The 21,830-nt window shown below is 49.1% G+C and overlaps 1 protein-coding gene across 1 annotated transcript; it reads left to right on the forward strand.

Moving 5' to 3' along the window:
• The first annotated feature begins 19,967 nt into the window (after window positions 1-19,967).
• LOC119365717 (uncharacterized acetyltransferase At3g50280-like) lies at window positions 19,968-21,630 on the forward strand. The gene has a single exon (XM_037631365.1). It carries the CDS (start codon window positions 19,968-19,970, stop codon window positions 21,375-21,377), a length of 1,410 nt encoding a protein of 469 aa, XP_037487262.1. The 3' UTR covers window positions 21,378-21,630.
• Window positions 21,631-21,830: the final 200 nt, after the last annotated feature.

Below are 21,830 nucleotides of genomic sequence, written 5' to 3' on the forward strand. Positions count from 1 at the left end.
GCTGCGCGCCAAGCTGGCCGCGCCGTGCCGTGGCTGCGCGCCCCGCTGGCTGCGTCGTGGTCGGGCCGCGCCGTGGCCGCGCGCCCCGTTGGCCGCCCCGCGCCATGGCAGCACGCCCCGCTGGCCGCGCCGTGTTCGCCCTGCGTCTGTGCGTGCGTGGCCGCCGCCGCGAGCGAGCGCGCTGGCCGCGCCGTGCGGGCGTATGGGCCTGCCGAGGCCGCCGCTGCTCGGGCGCTCGGGTTGGAAACCCTAGCAGACCCTGAGCCAGCGAGCAGGCCGGCCTAGCGGGCTGCGGTGTAACGGGCCTCCTTTTCCCTCCATAAAAAAAGGAGGGGATGGGGCTGGCTACCCGGGCCGAGGGCCCATTTCGGCCTGCAGACGGACTGGACCAGGCCAGAGAGCACGTGCGCTCACGGTTATTTGCATTTGGGCCCCTATAGTTTTCCGCTTTTACGCGCATTATATTCCTGTTGTAATATTTCGCGTAGAAGCCCCTGGAACTGTCTGTTTTCGCTGAAAATGCGTATTTTGGCTTTAAAATGCCTCGGGAATTCACTATTTGGGCTATTTTTCATGTACAAAATGCGCTTAACATGCTATATTCTGTAAACATGTTTTATTGTATGATTCTACTACTATAGATTAATTGTTTAGCACTCTTAATCATTTAGTAAGTCATATAATAGCATGTTTTAAATATTGGAACGTATTTTTATTGAATAAGTTTATCAACATCGCTTTGTGCAAAAGATTACCTGTTGTAATCTCATGATTTTTGCATAAATCGCAGATGACCGGAATTGTCCAGAAGGATTTGCTGAGTTGGCCCAGACAGGGATGAACTACCTGTCATGGTCCTCGGACTGCGAGATCTTTCTCCAGGGCAGAACCCTCCTGAGGGCGATCGGTAAGGGGGCCCAGCTAGCCGCCACTGATCCCAAATTCGAAACTGAGAATGCGCAGGCTCTGCACTTTCTCCGTCATCACCTGTCACCTACTCTGAAAGATGAGTATATGGCTGAGCGCAGTGCTTCTGGCCTTTGGACCGCTCTTAAGTAGCGGTTTGAGCGGCTGAAGTACACTGTGAAGCCACGTGCAGAGGCAGAGTGGATCCGTCTGAGGTTTGCGGACTTCAAGACGGTTGGGGAGTACAATTCGGCTCTACACCGGATTTGTACGACTCTTCGGTTGTGTGGTACTGAGATTACCGACTCCCAGAAGATTGAGAAAACCCTATCCACTTTCCACCCCAACGCGGTCCAGTCCTCACGGAACTACCGCCAGGGGAACTACACGAGGTATTCAGAGTTGATTGACGTCCTCCAGGTGGCGGAGGCGCAGGATGAGGTTCTCAAAAAGAACTTTGTCGCGCAACCACTTGGGGGGAGTTCTCGCCAGGAGGTGAACGCTCTCAAAGTCCACTTAGAAGAAGAGGGGCCGCAAGGGCAAGAAGAAGGGCCCTCACCCTCCTGCTCCGGTTAAGCAAAACAAGCCGGGCAAGGGAGGGCAGAGGCCTCAGGACTGCTTCCGTTGTGGCTCGGTGGAGCATTTCTCCCGCCAGTGTCGCGGACCACGGGGGGTCGTTGAAGCATACAAGGCTCGGAAGGCGCATGAGACGCACCTCGCCTTGGTTCAGGGGAGCACCACCGGCGCCCATAGAGGCGAACCCCGTGGTGCCCATCGCGGCAGCTTTGGCGGTCTCTAGCGACGCCCGCGTCGCCATGGAGGTTGACCACATGGTCGCCTCGGCGGCGGCGCCACCACTAGACATTGATGCGGCCTCCAAGATGATTCCTAAGGAGGATCAGCTCACTAGTATGGAGATTGCGGCGGAAGTGAATGGCTTCTTCACCGAGTCCACTTAGCATACCTCTTTGGTTATCACGATTCCGTGATTTGATACAATAAAATTGAATAAATTCGATTTGGTTGTAAGCTCTATGAGAGCATAAACTTATTCTTTACTTTGGCGATTGGATGACATTTATTTCATTCATTTATTCCATTATTTATAGATGATAGCATGTTATGTTCTGAGATGTGTGCATTTATTTTTAATGTATTTTCTTCCTCATTACATTAATTAGATGTCATATTTTAGAACGCCTGTGGCGCCCGAATGGAGGAAATGTGCCTTGCCGATAGCGCCACCACTCATACCATTTTACGAGAAACTAAGTACTTTGAGTCCATTAAAAAATCTCCGGGAAGTATAATGACAATCGCCGGCTGCGGTTCTCACATAATTGGCTCCGGACGAGCCACTATTATACTCCCCATGGGAACAACTTTGATCATTAATGATGCGTTGTTGTACCCGGAGTCGACTCGTACTCTTTTGAGCTTTAGAGACATCCGCGCTAATGGTTTCCATGCTGAGACCGATGATAAAAACGGCAAGGAGTGCCTACTCATCACAAAGCGGGATGCAGGTGGTAAACATGTTATCGAAAGGCTTCCTTCGTTTGACACAGGGCTATACTACACTAAGATAGTAGCACATCCCGTGTACACTACCCTCAAGACCGTTTTTAGAAGCTCTGAACTCTTCTGCCTCTGGCACGATAGGTTAGTCCACCCCGAACTTAGGATGATGAGAAATATAATTAACAACTTGCATGGCCATAATGTTAACGTGAAGAACTTCCCGAATCCCGATGATTTCGTGCGCTCCGCATGCGCTAAGGGGAAGTTAGTCATTAGGTCATCGCCCCTCAAGGTGAGGGATGAAATCCCCGCGTTCTTGGAACGTATCCAAGGGGACATATGCGGTCCAATTCAGCCCCTCATGGGGCCATTTCGGTACTTCATAGTGCTCATTGATGCTTCCTCTAAATGGTCCAATGTTTGCCTACTGTCAACACAGAACCATGCCTTTGCAAAGTTGATCTTTCATATCATACAAATGCGGAATAATTTCCCAGATTATCGTATAAAGTCTATTCGAATGGACAACACCGGAGAATTTACATCAAAGGCGTTCGATGATTATTGCATGGCAATGGGAATCAAAGTTGAGCACTCGGTACCACATGTTCATACACAAAATGGACTTGCCGAGGCATTGATTAAAAGAATTAAATTCATTGCCCGACCGCTCCTTCAGGGTTGTAATTTTCCAACTACATGTTGGGGTCACGCGGTGTCACACGCGGCTAATATCATCAACTTTCGACCGTCGGCCTACAACATCCACTCTCCTGTTCAACTTGCGCAAGGGTCGACACCGAAAATTTCCCACCTTTGTAGGTTCGGTTGCCAGGTATATGTACCAATACCACCCCCTCAGCGATCGGCGATGGGCCCACTCCGTAAGTCGGGGATATACGTTGTTATGAGACTGTGTCCATAATCAGGTATCTGGACCCCATGACAGGTGACTGTCACACGGCTCGTTTTGCTGATTGCATTTTTGACAAAGGATCTTTTCCCGACTTTAGGGGGAGAAAATCAACCCCTTGATGCTAAAAGTCGAGAAATCATGTGGCAAGCCACGGGGATCCATGCTCATGACCCGCACACTGCTGAGACTGAGAGAGAAGTCCAAAAGATAATAGATTTGCAGTCTTTAGAAAATCAACTACCCGACCACTTTAGTGACTTAAAGACTGTGACAAAATCGCAGGTGCACGCGCGCAATGCACCAGAAAGGGTTGAAATACCAAAGAAAAATGATGGTATACCCGCTCCCATCCAAAGGCCTAAAAGGACGAGAAATCCGGCTTCTCAAATCCCAAGTACTCGGGGACGCCTGACGAAAAAGGATAAGAGAGATTTATCATAGCCTGTCGCCAAAGTACCCCAAATTGACACGGGGAGCCAGTCGAGACCTGGCACAAGTACGGAAAATTCAGTGCACTAAATTCCGGACTTAAACTTTCCCATAGGGGAAACACCCAGCGGAGATGTGAGCGCACACATCGGCGCGGGAAATCTAAAGGACCTTGCTCCCATAATGGGAAATTTGGTAGAGCAACTGTTTGCGCCGGATGCGCTCCATGAAGAAATGGCCATAAATTATATTTATACGGGGAAGTCCTTGAACCGAGCAACGGTGATTGTCGACATCAACTTTGCTATGAAAATTGCCTCAATCATAGATCTTGACCCTGAGCCTAACACGCTCGCTGATTTCAAGAAAAGGTCGGATTGGAAAGATTGGCAGCAGGCAATTACTGCCGAATTATTAGCTCTCAACAAAAGGAAGGTGTTCGGACCAGTTTGTCGAACTCCTCCCCACATTCGCCCTGTTGGCCATAGGTGGGTTTTTGTTCGAAAGAGAGATGTGTTGGAAATATGCCTTAGAGGCAATAATAAAAGGATTATTATTATATTTCCTTGTTCATGATAATTGTCTTTTATTCATGCTATAATTGTATTATCCGGAAATCGTAATACACGTGTGAATACATAGACCACAATATGTCCCTAGTGAGCCTCTAGTTGACTAGCTCGTTGATCAACAGATAGTCATGGTTTCCTGACTATGGACATTGGATGTCGTTGATAACGGGATCACATCATTAGGAGAATGATGTGATGGACAAGACCCAATCCTAAGCATAGCACAAGATCGTGTAGTTCGTTTGCTAGAGCTTTTCCAATGTCAAGTATCTTTTCCTTAGACCATGAGATCGTGTAACTCCCGGACACCATAGGAGTGCTTTGGGTGTACCAAACGTCACAACGTAATTGGGTGACTATAAAGGTATACTACGGGTATCCCCGAAAGTGTCTGTTGGGTTGACACGGATCGAGACTGGGATTTGTCACTCCATATGACGGAGAGGTATCTCTGGGCCCACTCGGTAATGCATCATCATAATGAGCTCAAAGTGACCAAGTGTCTGGTCACAGGATCATGCATTACGGTACGAGTAAAGTGACTTGCCGGTAACGAGATTGAACGAGGTATTGGGATACCGATGATCGAATCTCGGGCAAGTAACATACCGATTAACAAAGGGAATTGTATACGGGGTTGCTTGAATCCTCGACATCGTGGTTCATCCGATGAGATCATCGAGGAGCATGTGGGAGCCAACATGGGTATCCAGATCCCGCTGTTGGTTATTGACCGGAGAGCCGTCTTGGTCATGTCTACGTGTCTCCCGAAACCGTAGGGTCTACACACTTAAGGTTTGGTGACGCTAGGGTTGTAGAGATATTAGTATGTAGCAAACCGAAATTTGTTCGGAGTCTCGGATGAGATCCCAGACGTCACGAGGAGTTCCGGAATGGTTCGAAGGTAAAGAATTATATATGGGAAGTCGAGTTTCGGCCATTGGGAAAATTTTGGGGGTCACCGGTATTGTACCGGGACCATCGGAAGGTTTCCGGGGGTCCACCGGGTGGGGCCACCTATCCCATAGGGCCCCATGGGCTGAAGTGGGAGGGGAACCAGCCCCTGGTGGGCTGGTGCGCCCCCCTGGCCCCTCCTGCGCCTAGGGTTGGTAACCCTAGGGGAGGGGGCGCCTCCACTTGCCTTGGGGGCAAGTTTCCCCCCTTGGCCGCCGCACCCCCTAGGAGATCCCATCTCCTAGGGCCGGTGCCCCCCTGGGGTCCCTATATAAAGAGGGGGGAGGGAGGGCAGCCGCACCATTGCACTTGGCGCCTCCCTTCCCCCTTGCTACACCTCTCCCTCCCCAGACGCTTGGTGAAGCCCTGCCGGGATCCCGGCTGCATCCACCACCACGCCGTCGTGCTGCTGGATCTTCATCAACCTCTCCTTCCCCCTTGCTGGATCAAGAAGGAGGAGACGTCACGCTGACCGTACGTGTGTTGAACACGGAGGTGCCGTCCGTTCGGCGCTAGGATCTCCGGTGATTTGGATCACGACGAGTATGACTCCCTCAACCCCGTTCCCTTGAACGCTTTCGCTCGCGATCTACAAGGGTATGTAGATGCACCCCTCTCTCTCTCGTTGCTAAATGAACTCATAGATTGATCTTGGTGAACGTAGGAATTTTTTTATTTTATGCAACGTTCCCCAACAGTGGCATCATGAGCTAGGTCTATGCGTAGTTCTCTTTGCACGAGTAGAACACAAATCTGTTGTGGGCGTAGATGTTGTCAACTTTCTTGCCACTACTAGTCTTATTTTGCTTCAGCGGTATTGTGGGATGAAGCGGCCCGGACCGACCTTACACGTACGCTTACGTGAGACATGTTCCACTGACTGACATGCACTAGTTGCATAAGGTGGCTAGCGGGTGTCTGTCTCTCCCACTTTAGTTGGAGCGGATTCGATGAAAAGGGTCCTTATGAAGGGTAAATAGAAGTTGACAAATCACATTGTGGCTTTATCGTAGGTAAGAAAACGTTCTTGCTAGAACCCTATTGCAGCCACGTAAAAGATGCAACAACAATTAGAGGACGTCTAACTTGTTTTGGCAGCAATTGATTTGTGATGTGATATGGCCAAAAGTTGTGATGAATGATGAATGATATATTGTGATGTATGAGATCATGTTCTTGTAATAGGAATCACGACTTGCATGTCGATGAGTATGACAACCGGCAGGAGCTATAGGAGTTGTCTTAATTATTGTATGACCTGCGTGTCAATGATTTAACGCCATGTAATTACTTTACTTTATTGCTAAACCGTTAGCCATAGTAGTAGAAGTAATAGTTGGCGAGCAACTTCATGGAGACACGATGATGGAGATCATGATGATAGAGATCATGGTGTCATGCCGGTGACGAAGATGATCATAGAGCCCCGAAGATGGAGATCAAAGGAGCTATATGATATTGGCCATATCATGTCACTACTATTTGATTGCATGTGATGTTTATCATGTTTTTGCATCTTGGTTACTTAGAACGACGGTAGTAAATAAGATGACCCCTCATAATAATTTCAAGAAAGTGTTCCCCTAACTGTGCGCCGTTGCGACAGTTCGTTGTTTCGAAGCACCACGTGATGATCGGGTGTGATAGATTCTAACGTTCACATACAACGGGTGTAGGACAGATTTACACATGCAAAACACTTAGGTTAACTTGACGAGCCTAGCATGTACAGACATGGCCTCGGAACACAAGAGAACGAAAGGTCGAACATGAGTCGTATGAAAGATACGATCAACATGGAGATGTTCACCGATGATGACTAGTCTGTCTCACGTGATGATTGGACGCGGCCTAGTCGACTCGGATCATGTAACACTTAGATGACTAGAGGGATGTCTAATCTGAGTGGGAGTTCATTAAATAATTTGATTAGATGAACTTAATTATCATGAACTTAGTCTAAAATCTTTGCAAAAATGTCTTGTAGATCAAATGGCCAACGCTCATGTCAACATGAACTTCAACGCGTTCCTAGAGAATACCAAGCTGAAAGATGATGGCAGCAACTATACGGACTGGGTCCGGAACCTGAGATCATCCTCATAGCTGCCAAGAAAGCATATGTCCTAGAAGGACCGCTAGGTGAAGCGCCCATCCCAGAGAACCAAGACGTTATGAACACTTGGCAGTCACGTGCTGATGTTTACTCCCTCGTTCAGTGCGGCATGCTTTACAGCTTAGAATCGGGGCTCCAATAGCGTTTTGAGCAACACGGAGCATATGAGATGTTCGAGGAGCTGAAAATGGTTTTCCAAGCTCATGCCCGGGTCGAGAGATATGAAGTCTCCGACAAGTTCTATAGTTGTAAGATGGAGGAAAATAGTTCTGTCAGTGAGCACATACTCAAAATGTCTGGGTTGCACAACCGCCTGTTCCAACTGGACATTAACCTCCCAGACGAGGCGGTCATTGACAGAATCCTTCAGTCGCTCCCACCGAGCTACAAGAGCTTTGTGATGAATTATAATATGCAGGGGATGGTGAAAACTATTCCTGAAGTATTTTCAATGTTGAAGTCAGCAGAGGTAGAAATCAAAAAGGAACATCAAGTGTTGATGGTCAATAAAACCACTAAGTTCAAGAAAGGCAAGGGTAAGAAGAACTTCAAGAAGGACGACAAGGATGTTGCCGCGCCCGGTAAGCCAGTTGCCGGGAAGAAGTCAAAGAATGGACCCAAGCCTGAGACTGAGTGCTTTTATTGCAATGGGAAGGGTCACTGGAAGCGGAACTGCCCCAAATACTTAGCAGACAAGAAGGCCGGCAACGCTAAAGGTATATGTGACATACATGTAACGAGATTGAACGAGGTATTAGGATACCGACGATCGAATCTCGGGCAAGTAACATACCGATTGACAAAGGGAATTGTATACGGGGTTGCTTGAATCCTCGACATCGTGGTTCATCCGATGAGATCATCGAGGAGCATGTGGGAGCCAACATGGGTATCCAGATCCCGCTGTTGGTTATTGACCGGAGAGCCATCTCGGTCATGTCTATGTGTCTCCCGAACTCGTAGGGTCTACACACTTAAGGTTCGGTGACGCTAGGGTTGTAGAGATATTAGTATGTAGCAAACTGAAAGTTGTTCGGAGTCCCGGATGAGATCCCGGACGTCACGAGGAGTTCCGGAATGGTCCGGAGGTAAAGAATTATATATGGGAAGCCGAGTTTCGGCCATCGGGAAAATTTTGGGGGTCACCGGTATTGTACCGGGACCACCGGAAGGGTCCCGGGGGTCCACTGGGTGGGGCCACCTATCTCGGAGGGGCCCATGGGCTGAACTGGGAGGGGAACCAGCCCCTGGTGGGCTGGTGCGCCCCCCCTGGGCTCCCCCTTGCGCCTAGGGTTGGGAACCCTAGGGGAGGGGGCGCCTCCACTTGCCTTGGGGGGCAAGTTTCCCCCCTTGGCCGCCGCCCCCCCTAGGAGATCCCATCTCCTAGGGACGGCGCCCCCATGGGGTCCCTATATAAAGAGGGGGGAGGGAGGGCAGCCGCACCCTTGCACTTGGCACCTCCCTTCCCCCTTGCTACACCTCTCCCTCCCGCAGACGCTTGGCGAAGCCCTGCCGGGATCCCTGCTGCATCCACCACCACGCCGTTGTTTTGCTGGATCTTCATCAACCTCTCCTTCTCCCTTGCTGGATCAAGAAGGAGGAGACGTCACGCTGACCGTACGTGTGTTGAACGCGGAGGTGCCGTCCGTTCGGCGCTAGGATCTCCGGTGATTTGGATCACGACGAGTACGACTCCCTCAACCCCGTTCCCTTGAACGCTTCCGCTCGCGATCTACAAGGGTATGTAGATGCACCCCTCTCTCTCCTTACTAGATGAACTCATAGATTGATCTTGGTGAACGTAGGAAATTTTTTATTTTATGCAATGTTCCCCAACAAGATGAAAATAATAAGGTAGTACGGTACAAAGCAAGGCTCGTCGCTCAAGGGTTCACTCAACGACCAGGTGTCGATTTTGAGGAGACTTATTCCCCGGTCATGGATGGAGTTACCTTTAGATACTTGATCTCGATGGCAGCAAATATGGGCTTGAAAATGGAACTAATGGATGTTGTCACCGCTTACCTGTATGGTAACTTGGATTCAAACATATACATGAAGGTTCCAGAAGGTATCCCTGTTCCGAACCATGATAGAGCAAACCGGGGTCTATACAGTGTTCAACTTCAAAAGGCACTATACGGACTCAGACAGTCTGGTAGAATGTGGTACAATCGCTTAAGCGATTTCCTTCATGAGAAGGGCTACACGAGCAATAAAGATTGCCCATGTGTTTTCATACGGCGATCCCAAGATGGATTCTGTATAATCTCGGTGTACGTGGACGATTTAAACATAATCGGTACACCTGAGGATATTGAGGAAGCGAGTTCCTACCTGATGTCGGAATTCGAGATGAAGGATTTGGGTAAAACCAAGTTCTGTCTAGGTCTGCAACTTGAACATTCCCCTGATGGGATTCTAGGGCACTAGTCGGCCTACACCCAGAAGGTGTTGGAAAGATTTGGATTTGATAAGGCATATCCTTCTAAGACCCCGATGGTCGGGAGGTCTTTACAGCCAGACAAGGACCCGTTCAGGCCAAAGGAAGAGGGGGAGGAAACTCTGGGACCAGAGGTTCCTTACCTGAGTGCAGTTGGAGCACTCATGTATCTCGCAAACTGTACATGGACAGACATTGCGTTCGCCGCCAGTTTGCTTGCGAGGTACAGTTCTGAACCTATCAAAAGATATTGGAAAGGTGTCAAGGACGTCTTCCGTTACCTGCAAGGGATCAAAGATCTTGGCCTGTTTTATAAAAGGAACCAATACCTATCTATTGTAGGCTATGCCGATGCTGGGTACCTATCAGACCCGCATGATTGCAAATCGCAGACTGGATATGTTTTTCTTTGTGGTGGAACTGCGTTTTCCTGGAAATCGTCCAAGCAAACACTTGTGTCGACTTCCACGAACCACTCAGAAATCATGGCACTATTCGAAGCGTCAAAAGAGTGTGTATCGCTTTGGCGGATGATCGGCCACATTCAGCAGACATGTGGGCTGAACACCGTACAAACCCCTACCATTATCTATGAAGATAATGCTGCTTGTGTTGCACAAGTCCAGATGGGTTATGTGAAGAGTAACCTCACTAAGCATATTAGTCCCAAGTTCTTCTATGCACATGAGCTGCAGCAGTTGAATCAGCTGAAAGTTTTGCATACTAAGTCTTGTGACAATCTTGCTGATATGTTCACTAAATCATTACCGGCATCAACCTTAGAGAGGTGTGTGCGTGGAATCGGTATGATGAGACTTAGAGAGATGCAAGGTTCAAGGGGAGAAACTTCACAAACTCGTCGCTAAAATCTCAATCCCGATGATCGAGTACTCAACTTGATGGTTGAGTGGATTGTACTCTTTTTCCCTTGAGTGAGTTTTCTTGATGTTTCTCACACGAGGTTTTTGATGAGGCAATTCGTGCAACACAACAACGTATACTGTATGCTCTTTCTTCATATTTTTCCCACTGGGTTTTTCGGAGTTTTGAGGCATGTATATACGGACAATTACCCAAAGGGGAGTGTTGGGAAACCGGGGCCACCACGATGGTGGCGGCGGCTAGCACCGAGTCGCTAGGGGTATCCCCTCCCGTTTCCCCTCTTTACGTTAAGTGGGTACTTATCCCTTGACCCCCTAGTCCCTATATAAAGCAACGAGGAGACATCATTGTAACGCCTGATCATTGATTAATAAAGCTGGTCTCCTCCATATCTCTCTGTGTCTTTTACTTTCGTGTTCGACTACTTTGTCTACGACGCTCGCCTCCGCTCCGCAACCTTGGACCGGACTCGCCGGCAGGAGTTGCGGAACAAAAACATCACGTTCGCTAACAAGACACTGCAACAGAACGTGCAAACTACGACAGCATTACATGGCACGCTTCAACCACTACTGAATCTGACGACGGTTTCAAGCACGGCTTGATGAGTGATCCTTGGTGTCAGTAGATGAAAAGGAAAATGCATCCAGACTTCAGGGTTTACATCGAAAAGAGGTTGCATCTAGGCCTCACCGGAACGGCCAAACCTGCACAGCTTCATTTCATGGAGTTGTTATAACGCTCAAAAATGCTAGACCTACGAAAGGTCCTACGTACACTTACTTAACATTTCATATCATTCTCATCTCCCCCCTGATTTCAACCAGGGTGGACCCTGGCTGCTAAATCCTTACCCAATTAGCAACACCCATATCATCATTTACGTAAAACGTGAACGTAAGTTCGCGTATGTGTAGCATTGCTCACTATAACGCTGGTTGTCGTTCCGGTCATCCGGGAGTGACATTAAACTGCCATTGTGCTAGTGCAGATATGGGCAAGGGGACAGTGCCGAATGGGTTTGTTTAACCGGCTGACCTTGAAAACAAAGTAAACGGAGTACTAAATGCGCACCAGAGATCTTCACGTATAAGCAATTCCAGGTGAAATGTCAATACAGTTTTACTTTCCACGTGTCTTGTTGTAGCTCGCTGTTCCATAACTCTTGCGTGGTTTTTTTTAACTAAACCATGACAAGGATTATGGAACGAAGAGAGTACTAGTGTAGATAGAACCCACACACACCATCAGCTTCTTCAAGGTAGCAACAAGAAGCTTCATTAGCATCGTCTGGTAGCGATGCAGACGCAGGGAAGATGATTCAAGGAGTTCGGATTAAGGAAATTCACTGTCAGGTTACGGTGAACTATGGTCCTTTTGTCCGTTGATGAAATGGTGATCCGATGAACTGCATGTTGATGGTGTTTATATGTAGCGTTGCATGGGTTGCATGGGTTTGAGGTTTTGGATACGAGGAACGCAGATGTGAAAGTTAACATACGAGGCGTGAACGGTCAGTGCCCGCGGACGCGCCCAGCCGCATCCGCGGGCGTTTGAGGGGCCGAGTTTGCCATATCTGGCTGTAGATACTCTAATTGAACAAATGTATACATGCCATGGGATAAGCCCCATCTTGATAATAAAAACCTACGCGACCCTCCCTTGAAGAGTGAGATGCTTCAATAGCTTTTCACATGGTATACAGTCTTTCCTTTACATCACATCTAGCTCCATCTCAATCATCTTCCTTCCATGTTGTCTTCCTCTAGCTCAGTCCTCTATCCTTCCTTGAATCCCAAGTTTTAGAAAAATATTCACCTGCACCAAGTACATCCTATGAGCCGCACACATGTGTCGGTATCTGGATCAATCAATTCCCGAGCCACCCAAGATAATCACCACCAAAAATTAAGAGGGCAAAGATCAATTTGTTATGAACCCAACGCATGTGATATGGGCAAGGGAAGAACAACAGGTGTTCGCGTACCTGCTGAACAACCTCTTCAAAGAATTGATCATCCAACTTGCCTCCCTAGAAAAATCCCATGACTTGTGTGCGGCTATGACGAGCATGTTCTCGTCTGTGTCTTGTTCTCACGGCAACAACACCCGCATCACGCTTTCCAACGCGTGGACGGGGTCCCAGTACACTGCTGCCTAAATCGAGATCGCTTACTGATGAGCTTACCCCGGCCGCGAGGCCTATCTCCACCGACGAGCTAATCTCCTTCTTCCTCGCTGGGCTACACAAGGACTACCAGCTCATCATCTATGCGCTCTGCACCAAGCCCCTCATCGTCGATTATCTGTTTGGCATGGTGGCTACCGACGGATCGACACCTTCTGTACCAATGTGAGGGGACAGGTAGCCTCCTTCGAAGATGGAGGTGGTCGCCATTTTTGTTTTGTGCTAATGATGATGTCGAGGATGCTTCCTCTCATGCTGAATGTTCCCGGTTCCCAAGGCCTGACTTTTGCATCTGCATATTCACATGTTCCTTCATCTACTTCAACCTAGAAATATACCTTAGTCTGTATATCTTAGTTTGTTGGTACGTTTCTTGCGAGCAGTTTTCTCAACACCATGTTCTTTTCTGTTTTCTTTTCTTTGTTTGTTGATGGTTATTGTAATTTTGGATGGTTGATGGCTTTGCTAATTCAAAGTTGGGCTAGTCTCCGTCACCACAGCTTCTCTACACGTCACCTCGGCCCCCCTCCCCTTCCCTGGCCGAAGCCCTCGTCGGTGCCAAGAGGAGTGACGACACGATTGCCTCTTTTTTCCATAGGTTTTTGTTTCCCTCACGACATCGATAGGTGGTGTAGGCGATGACATGTTAGAATAAGGTCTCTCCGGTATCTTCCTACCTCGATGATGTTCGATTGACATCGACGAAGGGAAGATCTGTTGGTTCCCTTCACATCTTGGTAGTTGTGTTTTCAAGGATAACTTGTTTTTGAGAATATCAAGGAAAGCTCTTGGTTGGCTATTGGTGTGGCAACTTTGACGCGTTCTTTCGTGTTGATCTGTGGCATGGTCCAGTTTCTCCAACCTTTTTGGAATGGTGTGAGGCTGGTCATAGTGGTGGTATCTTAGTCGGTAACATGCACTCGGGAATAGCAAACATGCTGATGTGGCAGAGAATTAAAGAAAAGAGAGGGGGTTAGAGTAACATAGGTAGATACTGTAACATGTTAAATGATGTACTACTTTGTGTCATGCATGCCAATAAATATGATCTTCTATGATACTATTTATGTTACTATGTGTGGAAGATTATGGAAGCGTCTCAATCTCCATACATGGAGACCCGCAGAGTATATTTTGATCGAGGGGGTTCGGTACAGGAGGAGGCAGCGTCGAGGCTAACCATCAGAGATATTACAGGAGGGTTTAGGAGATAAGAGAGAGATAAACATGAAACTTAAACCTCCTAACTAACTATGCCGTGGACCACAAGGTCGCGCCAAATCAGCCTGTACAATATATGTTTAACACTCCCCCATAATCACAACTATGACAAGTTGAGATTACGTTTAAACTCTTCAAAGCTTCTCACTGGCAAAGCTTTAGTGAATCCATCTGCAAGCTGATTTTTGGATGGTATGAATCTGATCTCAAGTTGTTTGTTGGCAACACGTTCTCTCATAAAGTGAAAATCTATTTCAATGTGCTTTGTTCTGGCATGAAAAACTGGATTTGCAGACAAGTATGTGGCACCAAGGTTATCACACCATAAGCACGGTGGCTGAGTCTGAACTATCCCAAGTTCTCTGAGCATGGATTGAACCCAAATGACTTCTGCTGTTGCATTTGCTAGTGCTTTATATTCTGCTTCTGTACTTGATCTAGAAACAGTGGCTTGCTTTCTTGCACACCATGATATTAAGTTGGATCCATAGAAAATGGCAAAACCACCTGTTGACCTTCTATCATCCAAACAACCAGCCCAGTCTGCATCTGAGAATGCACTGGCAAGTGTGGAAGATGACTTGCTGAGTGTGAGACCCAAGTGTATAGTGTTGCTTATATACCTGAGAATTCGTTTTGCAGCTGTCCAGTGTGCTATGGTAGGTGCATGAAGATACTGACACACCTTATTAACTGCAAAAGAGATGTCAGGTCGAGTCAAAGTCAAGTACTGAAGTCCACCAACTAGACTTCTGTAACCAGTGATGTCCTCTTGGTGCAACGGTTCTCCTTCTGTCAAGGACAAGGGTTCTGAACTAGACAAGGGTGTTGGTGAGGATTTACAATTCTGCATACCAATTCTACTTAGCAGTTCAGTGGCATACTTTGCTTGAGATAGATGAATACCATTGCTATGTTTCTTGACTTCAATACCCAAGAAGAAATGCAGATCTCCCAAATCCTTCAGGGCAAACTCAGAGCCTAAATCCTTAAGCAGTGCTGCCACAGCTCCATCAGAAGAACTAGTGACAATGATATCATCAACGTATATCAGAACAAATATGGATGTTCTATGCTTATTATAAATGAACAGAGAGGTGTCAGATTTTGAAGGAACAAAACCAAGTGACTGGAGTTTCATACTTAATCATGAGTACCATGCTCTGGGTGCCTGTTTCAGACCACACAAGGCTTTATCAAGCTTGCAGACATATGATGGTGCACTTTTATCCTCAAACCCAGGAGGTTGCTTCATGTACACTTCCTCTTCCAGAACACCATGAAGGAACGCGTTTTGGACATCTAGGTGTCTCAGACTCCATCCTCTGGACACAACTATTGACAATACAAGGCGGATTGTTGCAGCTTTAACTACGGGACTAAACGTATCCTCATAATCTATGCCATACCTTTGCTTGAATCCCTTTGCTACAAGTCTTGCCTTGTATCTGTCTATGGTGCCGTCAGATTTTTTTCTTGATTCTGTAGACCCACTTATAATCAATCAAATTTCTACCTGGTCGTGGGGGCACTAGGTGCCATGTTTTATTTTTTCGCAACGCCATGATTTCATCTTCCATGGCTGCCTTCCATCTTAGATCATCAAGTGCTGACATTAAACTGTTAGGCTCACCAGTTGTGCAAGACATACCAATCTTAGAGAAGTTTTTGTAATTTAAACCAGTAGTTACTCCCTTCTGTAGCCTTGTGCGTGGCGCCACAGGAGAAGCCACAGGAGGCGAAGCCGCAGGGGATCCATCTGCATCAGGCGCTGGTGAACTGGATCCCGAGGGGGATCCTGTCGCGCCTGCTGGCGACAGCGATCGAGGCGAGGTGGCGGCCCCGGGCGAGTCTGCAGCGGGCCCGGGTGACTCTGGCGCATGCAGCCGATCGGAGGTGGTGGGCCCCGACGAATCCGGCGCGGGCCAATCAGGCGAGTGAGGCCCGATGGCGCGAGTGTCCTTCCGCCATGTGTCACCGGCCGATTGGTGCGGGGCAGCGACGTCGCTTTCGCGACCATGCGTGCGTTCGAGGCCCGAGGCGCGCCCAGGTGTTGGCCGCCCTGTCCGCCCGAATCCCGAAGAGGATGGTGCTTCCTGTTGCGAGGATCCCGAGGCTGAACCTCCTCAGTGCGCGTCCATGTCTCCAGCTGGGGGGCACATAAAATATTGCCCGTTTTGCCTTGGATTTTCACCATTTGAGCTAGTTTCTGCAGCAGTAATCTCAGAAAAAATATGATGATTAGAGGCAAGTTGATTAGTACTATTATTCTCTCCCCCATGATCAACGCCGGATAAGGAAGAGGGCAAGAGAAGAATCTCTTTGCGGAGCAATGCACCGGCATTTGGGTGGAGTTTTGCAAAGGGAAAAACCGTTTCATCAAAGACTACATCTCGAGAGATATACACACGTCCTGTGGCTACGTCAAGACACTTGACGCTTTTGTGTTGTGCACTGTAGCCTATAAACACACATTGTGTGGACCGAAACATAAGCTTTTTGTTGTGATAGGGACGGAGGTTTGGCCAGCATGCGCAACCAAACACTCAAAGATGTGAATAGTCGAGTTTGGTGTGAAGGAGGCGTTCGGTGGGTGTTTCGTGATTGATGACACGGCTAGGCAAAATATTTATAAGGTGTACTGCTGTGAGAAAAGCCTCATCCCAAAACTTTAGTGGCATGGACGCGGCGGCAAGAAGGGAGAGGCCAACATCAACAATGTGCCTGTGCTTGCGTTCTGCTGAACCGTTTTGTTGGTGAGCATGAGGACAAGAGACATGATGTGAGATTCCTATTCGTTGGAAGAAAGAGTTGAGTTTTTCGTACTCACCTCCCCAGTCTGACTGCATAGCAAGTATTTTGCAGTCGAACTGTCGTTCTACCAATGCTTGAAAGTTAAGGAAAACTTGAAAAACATCGAAGCGTTTTTTAAGAAGGTATATCCAGGTATACTTGCTGCAATCATCAATGAAGCTCACGTAATAGGTATGGCGACCAACAGAGGAGGGAGCCGGTCCCCAAACATCGGAAAACACAAGTTGCAAAGGTTTTGTGGACACACTTGTGGATATAGGGTATGGTAACTGATGACTCTTTGCTCTCTGGCAAGAGTCACAAATCGTTTCACGATCATGCTCATCAACAAAAGCGAGCTTATTTTTGCTAAGAATCTGATAAACAATTGAAAAAGATGGGTGGCCTAAACGATTATGCCATCGTTCTAAAGACACTTTGAAGACTCCATAGGCTTGCTTATTTGACTTGGAAATTTTGGGGATCAGTGGGTAGAGGCCTTGCACACATCTACCGCGATAAAGCACCCTCCTCGTGACCTGATCCTTGATCAAAAAGAAGAAGGGATGAAATTCAATGAAAACACCGTTATCAAGAGTAATGCGATGTACGGACAAAAGATTTTTGGATGCATTAGGAATATGAAGTACATCATCTACAAGAATATCACGGTGTGGGGTTTGAATAATAGACTCTCCAACATGACTAATCATCATACCTGGACCGTTTTCAGCGGTGTGAACTTGATCTTGGCCGTGATACTTCTCGTGCGTGGTCATCTTCTCTAGTTCAGAGGCGATGTTCTCATTTGAACTGGAGTCAAGATACCAGTTGGAGTCAACTCCATATGAGGCATCTGCCGCAGCTGCAACACGCCTTTTCCTGGAATTATCCTCTGCATAACGCCACTTACATTCTTTGGCAATGTGGTTAGTTTTCTTGCAGATCTGGCATTTGTTTTCATACTCCTCATACCCGACGAAACGGCCCCCTTGGTTGTTGTTGTAGTAGTGGCGCGGAGGGCCATTGTTGTTGTAGTAGCCCCCGTCGCCGCCGCCACGGTGGCCGCTGCTTTGGCCGCCGCCGTTGCCATGGGTGCTGTAGCCGCCGCCGCCGTGGTTGTTGTAGCCACCGCCGCCTTGGTGGTAGCCGCCGCTACCCGTGCCAGGATAACCGCTGCTAGGGTTTTGGCCACCACCACCAGCGTAGCCGCCGCCGCGACCACCTTGCTTCTGGTTGCGGTAGCCGCCTCGGCCGCCACTCGATCGCCCCCTAGAAGCGGCGTTCACGGATGACTTGAAGCCACCAGCGCTGCTGAACATCTCAGCATGTTGATCGAAGTTGGCCACCATCGAGAAGAGTGCGTTGACGGTGATGGGCTCGGTGCGGACGTCGAGTGCAGAGATGATGGGCTGATACTCCATATCAAGCCCGGAGACGATGAAGGAGATGAGCTCGTCCTCCCCGATCGGTTTGCCTGCCGCCGCAAGCTCGTCGGAGAGGGCACGCATCTGCCCGAAGATGGTGGAGGCCGACTGTGACCCCTTCTGGGCGTTCGTGAGGGCCGATCTGATGTTATTGACACGAGACAGAGAGACCGCAGAAAACATGTTTGCTAGCGCGGTCCAAATCGCATGTGATGATTCAAGCGAGGCTACTTGAACAAGCACCTCTTTGGACAGGTTGCGGAGAAGGTATGCTACGATTTGCTGATCTTGGACGAGCCAAGGGTTGTGAGCAGGGTTGGAAACTACCTGATCTTTGCCATCTTTATCTTTGCTGATGATTGTTTTTGGAGGCTCCTCGATAGTCCGATCTATGTAGCCAAACAAGCCAGCGCCCAGTATCTGGGATCGTGCTTGGGCTCGCCAGAGGACATAGTTCGTCCGGCTGAGAGGTTCTGAGGTGTTGTAGTTGAGGCCAGAGGAGGGAACAACGGAGGAGGTGGACATGGGTGCGGCGTGGTGGTTCTGGGGAAGAAACGGATGGAAGAGGATGAGCTAGATGTCGTGGAAGAGGCCTGCTCTGTATACCATGTGGAAGATTATGGAAGCGTCTCAATCTCCATACATGGAGACCCGCAGAGTATATATTGATCGAGGGGGTTCGGTACAGGAGGAGGCAGCGTCGAGGCTAACCATCAGAGATATTACAGGAGGGTTTAGGAGATAAGAGAGAGATAAACATGAAACTTAAACCTCCTAACTAACTATGCCGTGGACCACAAGGTCACGCCAAATCAGCCTGTACAATATACGTTTAACACTATGCACTATGAAGGTAGTATCATATACTAGTATCATGTGCGTGATACTAGTATATGATACTCCTCACTATGAGTAGCCTGATGGATTGCAACCTCATATTGCGTGGGGCGATGCTGCAACTGATGCCACTTTAGCAATTTAATAGATCTCGTCTCAAGGGGCAAGTGATTATTTTTGTCTTCAAAGACCGATACTTTACAGGTGTCTCTTTCTTTTACTGTTGGTTTAGAGCAATTCTCAATCTTCGACGGACGACGTACAATCGGAGATAGAAGAAGCTAATATAATTCTGAGCATAATTTTAATTTTTACTAGTTGTGCTGTGTCCAGTTATCTGTCTATTATACTGACTTTTATTTTTCTTACTATTAATAAGATCTAAGATGCATTTTAATGTAATTTACTTTTTACTAGTTGTTCTACATCTAATTATCTATTCATTGTACTGGCCTTTGTTTTTCTCGATGCTAATATGATCTAAGATGTCTCTGTTTTCTTCTAAATCTAAGATGCTTTTTGATATTTTATTGATTTTTTTTTCAAAATCAGGCTAGGCTCGAGCCTTTCTCAGGCTGCCTGCGCGGGTGATAAGATATTGAAATGAATCTGACAGCTCCATCACTACGCAGTAATAGAATAATCTGAAGCAAGATATCATACGGAGCTAGCACTAACAGACGAAATGCAGACGCTGGCATGCAGCGCAGCACATCATTGCTCGATCACTACGCACTACCAGACTAAACCGAAGCAAGATCGATGGGCGCCGTAAGGATCGTGTCCCGGCGCATGGTCCGGCCGGAACCAATCACCTCGGGGCCGCCGGAGACCATCCACCTGACGCCATGGGATCTCCGGTTAATCGCCGTGGACAACATCCAGAAGGGCATCCTCCTGCCCAAGCCTCCAGCCACCGGAGGACGGGGACACGATGCCGCCGCCATGGTCGAACGGCTCGAGTTGTCCTTCGCGCGCGCTCTGGGGCGCTTCTACCCCTACGCCGGCCGCCTCGCCGTCGCGCCGGGGAGCAAAGACGACGCGGAGGGCGAGAGCATGGCCATCTCGCTCCGCTGCAGCGGCGAGGGCGCCGAGTTCGTCCACGCCGTGGCGCCCGGCGTCGCCGTCGCGGACATCACCGTCCCGCTCTGCATCCCGAGGGTGGTCTGGTCCTTCTTCCCTCTCGACAGGCTGCTCGGCGTGGACGCCATCGCGGACTCTCGTCCGGTCCTGGCCGCGCAGGTCACCGAGCTCACCGACGGTGTATTCGTCGCCATGTCGGCCAACCACGGCGTCGCCGACGGGACGACCTTCTGGCACTTCTTCAACACCTGGTCGGAGATCAGTCGCCTGAACGACGGCGACGTTGGCTGCGAGATCTCCACGCCGTTGCCGGTGCACCGGAGGTGGTTCCTGGACGGCTGCCCCGTCCCGATCCCTCTGCCCTTCGGCAAGCTCGAGGACATCGTCGGCCAGCGTGTAGATACGTACCCGCCGGTGGAGGAATGCTTTCTCCATTTCTCGGCGGAGAGCGTGAGGAAGCTCAAGGCAAAGGCGAACGCCGAGATGACAGGTACGGCAGTCACGGGCAACGCCATCTCCTCGCTGCAGGCCCTGCTCGCGCACCTGTGGCGTGCGGTGTGCCGGGCCAGGAGGCTCGCGCCGGACCAGAAGACAGCGTACCATCTCCTCGCCGGATGCCGCGGCCGCGTGGACGGCATACCGGCGTCCTACGCGGGCAATGCGGTGGAGCACGCCACGGCGATTTCCACCGCCGGCGAGATCTTCGAGAGGGGGCTGGGCTGGGCGGCGTGGCTACTTAACAGGGCCGTGGCGTCGTTCGACGAGGGCAGTGCGAGGGACAGGCTCGCGTGCTGGCCCCGGAACCCAGGCTTCCTGCGCATGTCGGAGGTCGTGACTGCCCCGCACCCGCACACAACGGTGGCGACAGGGAGCTCGCCGCGGTTCGACGTGTACGGCAACGACTTCGGGTGGGGCAGCCCCGTGGCCGTGCGCAGCGGCTCGGGGAACAAGGTGGATGGAAAGGTGACCGTGTACGAGGGCAGAGGCGGCGGAGGGAGCATTGCCCTGGAGGTTTGTCTGTCACCGGAGGCGTTTCCCAGGCTCCTCGCCGACGAGGAGTTCATGGGCATGGTGGGCGCGACTGATTAATAATTGTGCCGCTTTATGAATTACTCTGCTTGAATAACACGCCTTGTCGCTCGTCAGCTTGATGGGACACACTGTGTCTTTTTTTCTCTCTATATATACCTTTTCCTTTTTTCCCTGTTTGGTTTTTTCTTCCGGGTGAAATATTGTACTCCCTCGGTTCCCAAATACTTGTCTCTCTAGGCATTTCAAATTGACTCAACATACGGATGTATGTAGACATATTTTAAAGTGTAGATTCACTCATTTTGCGCCATATGTAGTCACTTGTTGAAATCTCTAGAAAGACAAGTATTTAGAAACGGAGGGAGTATTACTCAACTTGAATCCAAGGCTGTGGATTCTCTGGCTTGGTGTGGCAAAGGCAGATGTGAACAGTAACCTCTACCTTTGATCAGTTTCACCCGTCGGATTGGTAACCAATGTCCCAGATTGGATGCTACAAGGGGTCCCCAA

The sequence above is a fragment of the Triticum dicoccoides genome, chromosome 2B, assembly GCF_002162155.2.
Source record: "Triticum dicoccoides isolate Atlit2015 ecotype Zavitan chromosome 2B, WEW_v2.0, whole genome shotgun sequence".
NCBI lineage: Eukaryota > Viridiplantae > Streptophyta > Magnoliopsida > Poales > Poaceae > Triticum > Triticum dicoccoides.

Bases quoted from the DNA above. Each gene is read 5' to 3' on its own strand.
- LOC119365717 (XM_037631365.1), top strand. From the start codon at position 19,968: ATGGGCGCCGTAAGGATCGTGTCCCGGCGCATGGTCCGGCCGGAACCA.